Here is a 16,758-nt window from a genome sequence, read left to right as displayed (position 1 = left end):
TATTGCTTATGTTGTACTTTACATCCCCATCATTCCCATAACTGTTTTTATAACTGGCAATTTATTCATCTTTAAAAAAATGTTTTAAATTTATTTATTTGAGAGAGAGAGGTCAATTTGTTGTTTCACTTATTTATGCATTTATTTGTTGCTTCTTGTATGTGTCCCGACCAGAGATCAAACCCATAAACTTGGAGTATTGGGTGATGCTCTAACCAGCTGAGCTATCTGGCCAAGGCAATTCATACATCTTAATAGACTTGCTTATTATAAAAAAAATTCCTATGTAGACTTTCTTGCATATATTAGGGCAGGCTTTTATTGTTAACTTTTATTTGTAGTCAACATGCTTTTCCACTAACTCATTTTCTAATCCAGGGAAAACTGGGAAATGGGAAAAGTTGGTCCTGGGCACAGAATGCATTATTATGTCCTTGGGACAAGAGTTTGATCCAAAATGCATTTGTCTGAGATTAGCCTTGAAAGCCTGATTCTACCTTTTTTACTCTTCATCCCTCCTGGGAAAGGACTGGATCCCCATTCCCACCATTGCTTCAGGGATTCCTTATCTTCCTCAGCTCCCTATACCCCCAAGGGATGGTCTGGGCTTCCTTTCCTCAGTGTTCCTGTATGAAATTAGTGGAAATAGATTGAGCTGATATAGTGATATGACAACATAGTAGGTTTACTTTATAGATTATTCTCTGAAGTCACTAGTTATTCAACCCAATGGAACACTTCCTATAAGATTTAGAATGGTGGGAATTACAAGCATAGTAAATTATAGTTGGGATTTTTTTTTCTCCCTTTAAATCACAACACATAGATTTCTGCCTATTGTGACTACTTAAAGCAACTTTCTTCAGAAAAAAGACCACAGTCTACTTTCTTGGGTATTAAGAGAACGGAGTTCTTGTCCCAGCTTTGCCACTTGCAAGGCATGCCAGCTTTAGGCAGTCCTTCAACTTTACTGAGTGTTGACTTGTCCCTTAACTTAGTGTTGACTTGTCCCTTAACCTCCTTAGGCATTATCGACTTGTCTTGCCTACTTCATAGCAGTGAGGCTCTTGATGGGGAAGGCGAGCCTTTGTAAGGCTCTGAAAATTATGCTAAAATAAGGTACTAGCAAAGCTGGAGACATGTTTAACTGCCTTCCTGTGGAGAACACCTTGTTCCTGACTAAAAACGATGCCACAGGAAGAGCTATGTGGATGTTGGCTTTGCTCCCACCACACATCCTTTCCACTCTTTTTATTTCAGAAACCAGTTTCAGGCCTTTCATCTCTACAGTCTCATTCATATTGATTACTGTGCATTAACTCCACCTCAGCATGTTTAGCGCAGTCAGCTGGTGAGAATAACTGCACACTCATGCATTGAGGGAAGGTGAGACCAAGATTTTGAATTGTGTACAAATACTTTGAAAGCACAAAGTGTTCTAGAACTGTAGGAAATTAAAGCTGTTATTCCTTTGTTGAAGGTAAAAAGAAAACTATTTTTTGGGAGAGTGCTTTTCCTTGTATGTTTGATATTGGGAACTGCACAGGAGAGTATTTCAATAGGAGTCATGGTATCAAGAGTAAGACACATTTTTCAGATAATAATAGCCAGACCCAGAGTAGAATCTGCAAACCCTTGGTGGTATATGGGTGGTGGCTGAAGAAGGGTTGGTCAGCAAGATCTCACTGAGGGATGCAATTCTATTCCTCAGTTTGTTACAGATTAAGGTTTCTGAACAAGACCATCCTTCTAAACCTTTATGGACTCTGCAGAAAATAGGAGGTCAGAACATGAGTAATTCCCAACTCTTACTACTTGGTTACTGGCTGGTATGCTGGCTTTGCTGAGTAAATGCCTTCTGAAGCAGATTCCACATTTCCAGTGCAGTTCTCTCTACTTATGTGAGCAATATTATGTTCCTTTTCTTTTTTGCCTGTAAAAATTCCTTTTCTTTCTGCTTTCCTCCTTTCTCTTTCCTAACTTGTGTAATCTAAAATGCCTTGAGCTAGTTTACATAGTGGTGAAAAGGAAAATATTTACTTGGGGTATCCTGGGAACCTCAACTTTACTGCCTTATGAATAAATAATTCCCCTGCAGAAGAAGTGGGGAATTACAGACAGAACCACATAGACACACATTCTCCTAGTTTCAAGTGAGCACCAAGTATGTATTATTACCTGAGATTTCCAGGTTGGTTTAATAATGAGCTAAATTTCTGTCAGGTTTTCCACTGGCTTTCAGTTCATGAGGCATTTGTTTCCTGTTCTCAGGTGTGCTTAGGTGGATGGCACCTGACCTCCTGGGGTTGTTAAAAATGCAGATTCTGGTCATGCTCAGACTCATGAATCAGAATTCTGGAGATGGGACCCAGACATCTGCATCACAGACCAGTTCCCTACCTCATTCTTTTTTTAAAAAAAGATTTTATTTATTTATTTATTTTTAGAGAGAGGGGAAGAAAAGAAGAAAGAGAGGGAGAGAAACATCAATGCGTGGTTGCCTCTCGAGCAGCCCTTACTGGGGACCTGGTCTGCAACCCAGGCATGTGCCATGACTGGGAATTGAACCAATGACCCTTTGGTTTACAGGCCAGCACTCAATCCACTAAGCCACACCAGCCAGGGCTGATTCTTATGTATGCTAATGTTTGAGGCTCATTGCCAGAAGGAAAAGGATTCCAGGACAGGCATGGCAAAGGCAATGTTCTAAGTTTGGTTAAGTTAACCTTGTTGTTATGATATTAACTTGAAAACCTGGAGGTTTCACATTAAAATTTTCTTAAAAAGAAAAATAAAAAAAATAGAAACATCACCTTAGTACATAAAAGAAAGACTGTTTTATATATATATATGTATATATATGTATATATACACACATATATATACACACCCAGTTACAAGTATTTTGCATAATTTTCTAAGAAGCATTTAGCTTCCTAGAAATCTTCCTAGAATGTCTTTAGGTTATCCTTAAAATTATTTTGAGACTCTATGACCGTTTTGATTTTAAGATGAATAACAAAGAAGAAATCATCAATTAATGGAGATTTTTTCCTAGACAATCTTCACAATGACCATATATCTCTTAAAAAATTTTTTCTGTGATTTTACCAATCATGTGCACTATTCTCTTATCATTTCTCAGTATTAAGAATAATTTATGCCCATTAGTATAAATTTTGCAATAAGTATAGTCTTATCAGGAAGTATACAAGAAGTATACTATTATACTATATTTTATATAAGAAGTATAGTATTATTTTAATATTCTATTATTCCAATATTTTGAAAAATCCTGCATAAGAAATTTCTTTCCCCCCAAATTTGGTGAGCTGGTGTTTTTAGCCAGTATTCCTGACATCAAATACCTCCTTGGTCCATACATAACTCAGGCCTCACAATTTTGCCAAAGCAAATACCCTAAAAACAGTCAACTTGAATAACTGTTTAGTAACTAGAGTGTACTCCTATTTATTAGGAAGTGATTTAAGGGTGTTTTACTTCTGCATATGTCTTACTAATGTGAACAACATGTTACTAAGGGATGAGTAAAGGAACTTATTTTAACTAGATAGAAGTTTGATTACGGGTACAGCATTAGGATTTTTATGGCAAGCAATAGATAGAGCACAAAAATGGGCCTCTTTCTATCTGAGGCCAACAGGAAAATATATTTACAGAAATCTTAAAGGACATGGTGGCCTCTCAGAAAATGTTGTCAGGAGACAGGGCCTCACTTCCAGAAAAGGATGAGTGTTAAAGTTAAATGAGTCTAAACATGCCCATCCAGGCAAGGGGAAAAAAACACCTGGGAGCGGACAACTTGGTTCCTTAGGTCAGAATAGGCTCTATCTCAGAACTTGATTCAGTCACCCCGCTCTTCCCTGCTTAATTTTCCTTTTCTATAAAGTGGAGATATGAGTTCTCTCATGGGAGATCTGTTATAAAAATGATTTTGGCTTTGTAGAACATGCATAATACTTGGAGCTTATAAAAAATACACAATTTAGAAGCCTCAGGGATATATCCTTTGCTCTGTGAGGGGCTAAATTTGGTTAGTTGAAGTGGGGTCTGGTTAGCTTTACTTTCTGAATAATTTTTCCTTACTTCAGCCACCGCCCCCCCCCCCCGCCCTCTGATAGAGGCACCAAAAGATTCTTGCTTCAGATACCCACTGTCATGCAGCACAGCAGTGTCATGAAGCACAGCAGTACCATAGGCTGGAAGGTCATCTAGGACAAGGTCATCTAGGGCAATGCTTGATACAATGTAATGGTGGCAGAAGCTCAGGCATCATTGCACATTCAAATATAAGACTCTTAAGGGCAGGGACTTTTATCTGCTTTCCTCACTATAGAATCTTGAATAAGTGGGTGCTCAATAAGTCTTTGTTGAAAGAACAAATCAAAGTCAGATTTCTGAGTATATGTCTCATCTTTCCTTTTGATTCTTAAATAAGAGATTCTCTTCATTCTACAACATTCCTAACCTTGCTCTTTTCCCCCCAAAATATCCCCTGCTACTAGTTTCCACTCCACCTCATTTCAGAGCTTTTTTTCTAAAGTAAGCAATAGTTGACCATTTATAGCTTAATAATTTTGGAACAGTGCACTTTTCCTGTTTTAAGAACCATTGCTCTCATTCTTCAATCTAAAATAAATTTTGAGAAAGATGGAGAAGGTTTGGGGAACAAGGGAATGGGGGAGTGTGGTTATTTTGGGGTAGACTAACTATTTGTGTAAAGTACCATATTTTAGTTAAGTCTGACGAAGTAGGAAATACAAGCGTCATTGGAAGAATGTCTGTTAGAATCTTGATTTTTATATTAACTAGCTGGGTAGGGTTAGTTAGGCTGAGGAAGGGTCTGAAGTCTCTGAGGGAGCATGAATAAAGGCGAGGAAGGAATGGCCGGTAGAGCTGGAATTGATCTGGTCAAAATGGAGCAGTAGCTCTCAGACTTCAGAATGCTGTCCCCTCGAGGGCTTGCTAAAATACAGATTGCTGGGCCCCACCCCCAAGTTTAGGATTCACTACGTCTGGGGTGAGGCCCAAGAAATCACATTTCTAATAGGGGATGTTGATGTTGTTGGTCTGGGGACCACACTTTAAGAAGCATTGCAGCATAGGTTGCTCACAAAGATACAACCAACTTTACAGTCCTCAACTTAGTTCAGCTGTCTGCCACAGGTTGAGGCTGTGTTCAAGGGCGAAAAAAAAAAGTTTCTCGGTCACCTTGGTAAGTTCTACAAGTTGATGAAGGAAAGTCACAAAAATGGAGGGAGTTATAATATCCCCATTTTACCTCACAGTAAAAGACATTTTTAATTCGCAGTTGCAATCACCTTTGGTAGCAGATGCCAGAAGGCTGTTGGAGTCTCATTGAAGCAACCTCACTAAGACACAGAAATGCTGCTAATTCACTGCCATGAGCAGCATTTCTGAAACAAACAGCCCCATTGTGGCCCTCGATGAAAATACAGTATGTGGCCTCTAAATGGCCAAGAAGCTGGCCGTGCCCAGGACAAATAACTTAGATAAATTACAAATCAAAGTAGAAAATACAGTGCTTTTAATCAATACCACCCAACAATGTTTGTTGAATTTAATCGACTCAGGTAGATCAGGAAGTGGATACAAGGGCTCAAAGTATGCTGAGAATACGGTTTTATTTAGAAATTCTAGGACGAGCCTTGGAAACAAAATAGTAATGGTGAAGGAGCCCTTAAGAGACTCTTAAGATGTTCAAGCTCATTCCTGTTTCTCAACAGAAGAATTTACATTATTCAGAAAGCTGACAAAAGTGTAGGTTAGAAATATGTGTGTGTGTGTGTGTATGTGTGTGCGTGTGCACAATTTCTATTAGCAACCATAGCACAATTTGGAAAATGAGCATGGGGGAAAACACTTTGTTATCTTGCTTCTCTAATATAACTGTGAATAGGTTTCCTTCTAGTGGTTTTCCTTCTATACATTTTTAAATGGTGTACTTAGATTTAAGTACATGTTTTCAACTTTATATAGTGACTAAGTGTGAGGTCTTTGAAGTCAGATAGCTTGGGTTCAAATCATGAATCAGACATTTTCAGCCCTGAGTTTCCCCTTTGTTGAACAGAGAAGACAAACTTGGTTCATAGTGTTGCTGTGAGGATTCAGTAAAATGAGCCAGAAATCCATAGGGCTGGAACTAGTGTAAGCACTCAGTGAACACTGGCATGATTTTCTGTTCTTACCAACAAGCTATGTCAGCCTTCCACAATCCTAGTAATTGGGAAGTTCTTCTCAACATTTAGAAGCATCCCTATTTTTATTTCATGAGTTTGATAAAATTTCATTCCACAAATTCTTCTGTGGTTCAGATGCTGCTTTCTAGATCTTTGACCAGCTTGTTGAGAGTTCCTATTACCTGGGTTTTCCTCAGAGATTGAATTCATGAAAGAGGAGTCAAAGTCAAAACAGATGGATGACCATTTGTTTTGAGAGGTTGGTTTAGTTGCTCTCTCAGCTAGGTTGTGTGGCTTTGCTCCAAGACCACAGATTCTAACCACACCATTGCTAGGGAGATGGGTGAGAAACCAGAGGTGAAGAGGTGTAGATCTCTCACTGCTACTGGAAAAGCAGCCTCAAACTCAAGCCTGGCCAAATTTGCATCTGCAACCTGAACCTCTCATTTCTGCTCCAGATCTGTTTATCCAACTGCCAACTTGACCTCCACTTGGAGTCCTCATCAGGCCCACAAACTCAGTATATCTAAATCAAATCTCCAGTGCCTTAAAGTCCTTTTTGCCTAGCATTACTATAACTACACCATCTTTCTTTCAGCTATTTTTACATAACTTTTTTTATCCCTTTGTAAACAGTTTGTCTACGAGTTTGCCCAAGAGAAATGAAAGAATATGTCCATATAATGACTTGCACATGACTGTTTTATAGATGCTTTATTTGTAATAGCCAAAAACACAAGTAAATCTCAAATTAATTATGCTGAGTAAAAAAAGGCCAGATAAAAAAAGATAAATTGTCTGATTTCATTTATATAAAATTCCAAAAATGCAAATTAATCTACAATGAAAAAAAGCATATTAGTGGTTACCTATGGGAATGGGGGAAAAATTAAGAAGGGGCATGAGGAAACTTTGTGATTGACATGATGGTTTTTATGGGTATATACGTGTGTCAAACTTATAAATACACTTTTTAAAAAAAGATTTTATTTATTTATTTTTAGCGAGAGGAGAAGGGAAGGAGAAAGAGAGGGAAGCATCCAAGTGTGTTGTTTCTCAAGCTCCCCCTACCTGGCCTGCAACCCAGGCATGTGCCCTGACTGGGAATCAAACCAGCCACCCTTTAGTTCATGGGCCTGCGTTCAATCCACTGAGCCACACCAGCCAGAGCTATAAAATACATTTGCAATATGTGTAGTAGACTATATGTCAAATATACCTTAACAAATATGTCAAAAAATAAAGCATGTTTCTTGTAAGTAGCAAAGTTTTTTAATGTAATTTGGTGACTTTTGTAATTGGAGAATTTATCTGATTATATTTAATATAATCACTGACATATTTGAGTTTAGATATGTAATCTTACTGTGTTTTTTCTTTTTTTTCAATCTATCTCTAGTTTCTACAGAGATTATAATACATACTTGACTTATTTGAATTCTAATGTTAATTGGTAGTTTTACCATTTCCAAAACAGTGCAAGAACTTTAGGACATATGAACTTCATTTATGCTTCTCACCTTTTGTGTTGTGGACATGTATTTTACTTCTGTGTGTATTTTAAACTTCGCATTATTATAATTATTATAATTACTTTTTGTATTGTCACTATACAGAGATTTACTTGCATATTTACCCTATTGAGTATTTTGTTGTTTCCAGCACTCCTGTGCTTCCATCTGGGATCATTACCTTCTGCCTGAACAACTGTCTTGAATTTCATTTAGTGTGGCTCTGCTGGCAACAAATTTTCTCACTTTTTGTTTGTCTTTATCCTTGATATGTGAAGGATATTTTTGCTGGGTAGAATATTCTAGATTGGTAGTTTTCTTTCAGCACTTTAAAGCTGTTATTGCATTGGTTTTTGGATTCCATATTTTTAGCTGAGAAATCAATTAGTATTATTACATTTTGAAGTAGTATGTCTTTGAAGGTAATGTGTCTCTTCTCCAGATTTTATCAAGAGCATTTGAAAGTTCTCTTTGATGTACAGCAGTTCTGCTGTGAAAGGTCTAGGTTGATTTTCTGTATTGATTCTGATGGGCATTTATAGAGCTTTGTGAATCTGCATCTTCAGTATTTTCTGTCAACAATACTTCTTTAAATATTACTTCTGATCCTGTTTTATCTCTGCTCTTTTGGGACTTCAGTTTACATATGTTAGAGCTGTTTCTTTATGTCTCAACACAATTTTCTGAAGAAAACCTCTTTTCTTTAAAGTTACAAACACAAAGCACTTGATGTTATAGGTGTTCTTTTAGGTGATTATGCTGCCTTATCAGCAGGTGGTGATTATGTCAGGAAAGAAATTAACTTACGCGATGACAAATAAGGACTGGGAAGAGGGGGTGCCTTTAAGAGACACCGAAGACATTCAGTAATCCTTCTCTGGGATTGCTGTGGGAATCCTCAAACACTTAAGTCATCTAATAAATATTTTTCAGTAGTCAGAGGAATTTTCCAAGTGAAAAGGATTTGGGTCTCCCATGTGAGGGAGAAATGTAAACTCCCCAGCTTGTTAATAAGGAGCAAACGTCTCATCCCAGTCATGTTTTCACCTGTTGAATCATCTTTATGGAAGTTGTACATTTATGGCGTGTCTGTTTATGAGAAGAGATGGAAAATATGAGAAACATTAAGCATGAAATATCTATTATGAAGCCTCAGGCTAGCAAGCTTCTGAGGAATTCATTCAAGACTTCATTGCTCAAAACATGTATGCATATATATATATATATATATATATATATATATGCATATATATATATATATATATAAAGATAGAGATATGTGAATAGATATTATTACATGGTATGCATTATATTATATATATAATACACATATAAGATTTGCTATTAATTTTGGAAATTAATTTTGTAGCCCTTTAAATTTAAAAGTGTACTTTACTAAAAGTATCTGAGGATAAACCTCAGAATAAGTCTTAGTTTATTTCTATGTGGTCAACTCCATGAACTACTCAGTCTCGAGCCGGCCCTGTGTCTTTGGCGATATACACACCACCTACTGTGATCTAACCCTGTGTTATTTACATCATTCAGAGCTAGTTTTTCTGTATATAACAAATTTTAAAACATTTATTTTTTTTAATACTACACTGCCCTAACATTGTAATTCAGGAAGTCTGGGGGTAATATTCTTTCAGTGCTTACTTGGTATAAATTATTTCTTCTCATAAAAATGGCTATTTTGAAAGATTCAGTTGTATCATGTGTTTGTGGCTACATATGCCACCCACAAGTGTCCATAATTATTGTTTATTACTAGCTATATACTTTGCACTTTGTGTTTATTGGGTGTTTTCACAGTCAGGTATTAGTTACTAAGAGTAAATTATATGTTTGCTTTTATTCTACCCCTTTCACTATTGTTTAAAACATGTCAGATTCAGGAAACCCTAAACTTCTTTCAATACTTATAGACAAGGTTTCTTCTTGAATCAGTTTTAAAATCCTTCCAACCATCTTGGCTGCTGGCCATACCAGCATAGTGAAAGAATTTTCTTTCAGGGATGAAAGCCAGAGCAAAGCCTTCCGGGGCTGTTTGGTTTCCTAGCACAGCTGCTGGTGTAGATCACGGTGCTGATTGTTCTGCCTGAGATTCTTAAGCATCTTTGCCAGTTACGGCTGGAAGGGTGCCCGGGAGATCATGTAGCCCAGCCCCTTCATTTTATATCTAATGAAACTAAGACCCTGCCTGGTTAACTAATGCACTTGAACTCAAACAGCTGGCAAATGGCAGTGCTCAGGACTAATTCACCTTCTTATTCTTTGCTCTTTTAGCTGCTGTTAAGAAACAGGGCAGTCTGATTGTTAAAATATTTGAAGTATGGGAGTCTAATGTCTAGATGGTATGAAATGTTTTAAAAAATGCTTCAAATGCATTGTCTTCTTTTCCATCAGTCCTGCTCCTACTCATTTTTTCTTCTTTTCAAAATATGGTTCAAAAGTCCTCATATCCCAGAAGCCTCCTAAGCATTCCTGGGCTGAATTAGTAACTTCCTCTTCTTTACTCATAAGACACTGTATATCCTGCATTATAATAGTTATTTTTTGTATTATAATTATGTATCCAACTATCCATCTGTCCTCATCCTTCCTACCCACTGGACTGAGCTTCCAGGAGTAGCATAGTATCTTCTCGAACTTCAGCCCCTAGCACTTGACAAAGAACCTGGTGTTTTGTTTGCCCTCCGTGTTTTAGGAGTGAATGAATGAACAAACAACTCTCTCATAGCCTTTAATTACCAATGAATGTTATGTTTTATTGAACATAAAAATCACCTGGGCTTGTTGGTTTAAAGTGCAGTTGTCGGGCCATACCACAGAGATGCTGATTCAGGACAGGGGTAAGGTTGAGGAATCTGCATTTTCAAAAAAATGCTTTTATTTATTTTTAGAGAGAGGGAGAGAAACATCAATGTGTGGTTGCCTCTTTTGTACCCCCTGCCAGGGACCTGGCCTGAGACCCAGTCATGTGCCCTGACTGGGAATTGTACTCACTACCTCTTGATTTGCAGGCCAGCACTCAATCCACTGAGCCACACCTGGTAGGGCAAGAATCTGCATTTTCATTAAGTGGCTAATGATTTGAAACAAAATGGTCCTTAGGCCATATTTGGCAAGCTCTGCTCTCCTGTTAGTTCTACTGGTATATATCCCAAATATCTGTCCATCTGACTAAACACATAGAGCTTCTACCATTCTGACTCCTTTAGTAGGGGTGTCAACATTTTAAACAACCTCCAAGGCTTCTTCCCAATTAAATTTGTAGAAATAAAGATACTATGTACACAGCATTTTGGGTGACTAGAAGTAAGGTGTCTTTGTTTATCAAGGAAATATTATCATGATATAAACCAAGCATCATGAAAGTTATGTTAGACATGTTGAATTTGCTGAGATTTAAATGCAAAGAAAAAAAAACAATATACAATGCTTTCTTGGACACTAAGTGGTATGAGTTCTTGCCTTGGCTAGATTCTCTTATTTGTATAGGCAGGCTTCCCCCTTCTCCACAGCTGGCATAGAGAAGAAAAGGATTGAGTTAGACAGTGGGGTGCTAGGTTAGCTGATGTTTACATAATTTTTAAATATCTCAAGTACTGTATGCCCCCAAGTGCCTGCATTTTACTTTATATGTATGCATCTTTTTTTTTAAAGGTGATGAAATTAAGCAATGTTACAGGAGAAAGAGCTGAATGGGGTAGTTATTAAACTGCTTTATATAACTACCAAAAGGATTTCTTATCCTTGTGGGATATTTATGCATATATTTTAAGGCATTTGTATTCAGTTCGACATTAATTTTTTTAAAAAGATTTTATTTATTTCTTTTTAGAGAGAGAAGAAGGGAGGGAGAAAGAGAGGGAGAGAAACATCAATGCGTGGTTGCCTCTCACACACCCTCTACTGGGGACCTGGCCTGAAACTCAGGCATGTACCCTGACTGGGAATTGAACCAGTGACCCTTTGGTTCACTGGCCGGCACTCAGTCCACTGAGCCATACTAGCCAGGACATACTTTTTACTTAAAACTTATTTTGTATGCAAATTTCTGTGGGTCAACCTAGTTCAAATTTTTTTATTTTAAATGGTAAAACCATATTTTATCTATTTTATACTATTATTTACTTACTATTCTGACAAGTATTGTATGCTTTGGTTATTTTCAAATATTTGCTATCATATGCAGAGTTCTTATGCTCATTTCTGCTCAAATTATATTTTTGTTTGTATGAATTCCATTGGGTATATTCTCCAAAGTGAAATAATTAGATGTAAGAGTAATGACAGTTTTATAGTTCTTGTTGCATATTACAGTATTGCTTTCCAGAGACACTGAACCAATATACAGCCCACAGTGATGTGGGGCACAGTGGCTTCCCCCAAGATTGACCCACATGTAATTTTGTTATTCCAGCCTATTTTTGCTAGTTTAAAATGAGTGTAGGGCCCCTCCAGAGATATTTTATTGTGAAGTTCTTTAAGTGATATGAAGCAATTCTTTTCCACATGGGATAATTAACTATTTTCATTTTAAGGATAAACAGTTCATCTCCTTACTGACAGTTTTGAAGGGACAGGTGTAACCTCCATTTGTAAAATTGATTCTGTAGAGACAGGAAATAAGATCCTTAGGTACTAGGTAAGGCTCGATGTGTTGAGGAAGATCAGTTGTATAGATCTGAATTAGAAAACTTATGTGAACGGCTTCGGCAGAAATGCCAGCTGACTCTGTTGAAGGAAGATTGGAGAGCAGAAACATTATAACTTCATGATGAAAAAAGTATTGGGGCTTTGTTGTAGGATGAGATATTTTGCTTCAAAATGAACACAAGGGACTATTCCTCCTGCCGATCTTTGATATCCTCACACAATGCCACTTCCTTTCCTGAAGTTTCAGATACCCCAATTTCAGGTAGACCCCTGTGGTCTATGGCAGGGAGGACTTTAGAATGACCAGAGTACTAAAATGTGCTATTTGAGAGGTCTTGGGAAGAGGACCTGGAGACAGAAGTCATAGGAGCAGTCAGTCTTGTCTGTGAAAAGTCAACTCAGATTTTAAAAAAACATACCTTTTCTTGGTTGTCTCAGCGTTCCTTGACCATGTTCATCTTCTCGAGTAAGCAAATGGATGGCTGCCATGCTTGGTTGGGTTTCTGTGGTGCTAAACACAATACAGTGTTGTTTATGTAAGATGGGCCTTTTGTTTTGGACAATGGCCTAATCTGTTGAATTTTTTAGAAATTGGTGACTGCCCAATTTATGACGCAAATCAGCCTATTGGGATCATAATCTGAATGTTTTTCCTCCATTCCTGGCTATCATGCTAAATTTGGCAGTTCTTACCTTCACTCTTGTCTCTGTAGAATACTTACACACACAGACACATTTGTAGCTATGTCTGTCTGTGTATCTATCTATCTATCTATCTATCCATCCCTATCTATTCGTTTTACTTGGAAATAATTCACATACCACAAAATCCATCCATTTAACATGTACAATTCAGTGGATTTTAGTATATTCACAGAGTTGGCATTCATCACCACAGTCAATTTTAGGGCATTTTAATTCCCCCAAAAGAAAACCCATTCCCATTAGCAGTCACTCTCCATTTGCCTCCAATACTCTCAGCCCTGGGCAACTAGGGTCTATTCTAGACATTTTATATAAGAAATCGTATAATATGTGGTCTTTGGTTTAGTGTCTTTCACTTAGCATAACATTTTCAGGATTCATCCATGATGTGGTATATATCAGCATTTCTTTCTTTTTTTTATTGCTGGATAATACTCCATTGTATGATATGCCACATTTTGTTTATCATTCATAAGATGATGGATTGTTTCCACTTTCTGGCTATTATGAATAATGCAGCTTTGAACATTCATGTATAAGTTTTTGTGTGGGAATATGTTTTCAGATTTCTTGGACATATACCTACAAGTGCTGGGATATGTGGGAACCCCGTTTAACTTTTTGAGCAACTGCCCAACCAGTTTCCAAAGCAGCTGCACTACTTTACATCCTTACCAACAACGTATGAGTGCTTCAGTTTCTCCATATCCTCACCAGCACTTGTTACTGCCCATCTTTTTTGTTATAGCCGTCCTAGGCAGCGACATCTCCTTGTGGATTTGATGTACATGGATAATGGAATTCTTACTCCTTAGCTCAGTATTTTTTTATACTTTTATAAAAATAAATAGCATGCTTTAGGAAATTAAAGAGTACAGTGAAAATGAGTTGCTATAGCTTCCGCTGGGGTTTCACATGTTGTTGCATCATAATGTGAGGGGCCACTGCTGAGTGAGTGGGCGGCAGTAATCTTCTTCCATTCTCAGTTCCATTCATCATTCACTGTCCTGGGAAGGAGAGATCATTGTCCTGTGTTGGGTTTTGTGCCCACCCCTTTGATTTGTAGTTGTGGCTAGGACTAGACAATGCACAACAGGAGTGTGCATATCCTGAAAGGGAATTGAACTAGAGCACGTTTCCTGCCTCTCTGGATGAACCACAATGCCAAGGTTGGGAGCCAAGGAGACCTTGTCAGAAACCTCACTAATAATGTCAGGAGCCTGTGTTATTAATTATGCACTAGCACACATTATAATGGAGAAAATATAATAAGTTTTATTTCTAATATTTAAATATTATATTTTTAAATTATAAAATTTAAAATGTATACATCCTATTTGAAACACAGCATGTTTTGAATACTCATATATGATCTCATTTCATCCTCAATAATCTGTTAGCTTCTAGTCATATTCTACAGTGGCCTCATTGTGGTTTAAGCACAGGTTTGTGAACCAGCCTCGGAATCCAACCACCAACAACCGATTTCCTGAGAACATGTGTTCTGAGTTCCAAACAAATGACAAACAAATGAGTGCCCAAATGTCAACCTGCTCGTAAGCTGACGTTTCACTGGTCAGCAGGCTCATGCTGGCAGGGGTGGGTGGACAATAGAGAACAACTTTCATGTGCTCCATCTGGCTACCAGGGATGTTGACACTGATGTCAATACGGGTGACTCAAAGGATCTGTGTACTAGGAGCAGTTTGGAAAAAATGCAGTCCTTGGAATTCCAGCTACCATCTAAGGTGCCTCAGGGAGGTAGATGTGTTCATTTAACAGTTCTCTAATGTTTTCTGCTGTCGCAGGCAGCTGACCAGAGGGTTTAACTGCTAGAAAGGAGAATGACTAGATCATAGTGGCAGATGAGGGTTTTGAAGGGCTCTAGTCAGAGACAGATGTTCTCATGTAGGGACAATGCCTCTGAATGGCCTGGGAAGAAGGAACCAGGTGCCCTGGACCTTTTCCTCAGGCTTCAAGTTCTTCTTTCTCCTGATGCTGTCATCCTTCCAGTACTGGGCAGAAGCCGTGATTGCAGGCATCGTGGCCTCTGTGAACTTTCAAGGGGACATATTATCACACAAAAGTCCACCCACAGGCCACTGCAGACATTTTAGTCAGTTCTACCAATTGCCCAACCCAAACAGAAATGCCATCAAAGGTTGTATCTATAATTGTGATGATTTTTAAAACTAATCACCTCATTTATATTTTTCTATTTTTAACCCAAGGTATTCTTCAGCGGACATAAGGAAACAGTTTACTCTCCCACCAAACCTTGGCCAGTACCATCGACAAAGCCTAAGTACCTCTGGCTTCCCCTCTCTTCAACTAGTAAGTATGGGTTACAGCTTTGCTTAGAGATTGGTCAAGTGCAGAAGTACCCAGTGAATGCTTCCTGATTCTCCTTAGATCTTCCCACTGCTACCTTACATGACTAATCATCAGTTTGTAGCTCTGTGCTTAATTTTTAGTATTAATTTCCCTCTTCCTCCCTCAACTAGGGCTTAGAGTACAAAGTGGAACTCTAAGATTGTGGTTCTGGTATCCTTGGACTTAGTGGACTTCTAGGCTAGTTGATTTCACCTAAATGATGAGCCATATTTTAGGGAGGGGGAGGATTACACTAGAAAATTACTACCATTTGTAACATGCTTTTATTGGGGAAAAAATTGTATTCCAAAACCTGAAAAGCCAAGTTACAAACCTTAATTTTTAAAAATCGTTTTCTTGGAAGTATAATTTTCATACAATGGAATTCACTCACTTTTTATTGTATGGTTTGATGAGTTTGGCCAGTTTGTAGTATTAACCTCTACTCTATATAGAATACCCTCTCTCCTAAAACATCCCATTATTCCCCTTTTGTATCTGTCTCCTCTCCCAGCCCTCAGCCCCAGCCCTAGGCAATCACTAATCCACTCATGTCGTCATAATGCTGCCTTACCTGGAACTTCATATAGTTGGATTCAGACAGTTCAAACTCCCATTTAAAAAACCCACTCCCTCTAGGTATGGTGCCATGTGTGTATTGGCACTATGGGGGGGGCACTTTGAAAAGTATATGATTGTCTAACCACTATGCTGTACACCTGAAACCAATAGAAAATAAAATTGAAAGTAAACTGTAACTGGAAAAGACCTGAAATATAAAAAAAAATACTCCCCCTTAAAAGTTGAAGGTTGCTTTTTTTAACACCAATTATTGAGCATACATATATGTGTGATATGATCTGAGGACTAAATGCCATCTGGTAGCTACAGAATCTTCTGGTTTAAATAAGATGGCTTGTAAAACCAGAAGGGAGTGCTCACTTCCTCTGTGGGAGAGCTACAGCCTGCACTGCACTCACTTCCTCAGGCACGGCACAGGGCACTTGTTTGCATGTTCTGACAGTTATCTTGCAGAGGTTATATTTTTTTTTCTCACTTATTACTTCAAAACCACTTCTGCTCTTAGAAATTTTGTAACCTTCCACTATTTCCTGTAGCCGCCATTTTGTCTCCTGTACCAATTTGCACGCCGTGTGACTATGTATCTTTCAAAGGTATGTTTACTGGAGTGATCGGTGCTTATTACAGTAGGATAATTTGTGCGTTGTGTCATTGATGAAATAGTACTACTAAAAATGTATAGCACCTTGTACTGCAAGAGG

The 16,758-nt window shown here is 37.9% G+C and overlaps 1 protein-coding gene across 2 annotated transcripts in view; it reads left to right on the top strand.

Annotated features, from left to right (window-relative positions):
• DOCK8 (dedicator of cytokinesis 8) overlaps positions 1-16,758 on the top strand; it is a 218,685-nt gene that overhangs the window by 28,823 nt on the left and 173,104 nt on the right. The window contains exon 2 of one of the 2 annotated variants that reach the window (XM_045839979.1): positions 15,334-15,436. In XM_045839979.1, coding sequence (XP_045695935.1) covers positions 15,334-15,436 — 103 coding nt within the window. Of the gene's footprint in view, positions 1-15,333; positions 15,437-16,519; positions 16,651-16,758 lie in introns of those variants that run through there. The other variant, XM_045839980.1, reaches the window with a different exon arrangement.

This window comes from Phyllostomus hastatus, unplaced genomic scaffold (assembly GCF_019186645.2).
Source record: "Phyllostomus hastatus isolate PE091 unplaced genomic scaffold, TTU_PhHast_1.1 phas_contig_34, whole genome shotgun sequence".
In the NCBI taxonomy this organism is placed as follows: domain Eukaryota; kingdom Metazoa; phylum Chordata; class Mammalia; order Chiroptera; family Phyllostomidae; genus Phyllostomus; species Phyllostomus hastatus.
The sequence above is the reverse complement of the archived record's forward strand: the minus strand, read 5'-3'. Positions and strand labels throughout refer to the sequence as shown.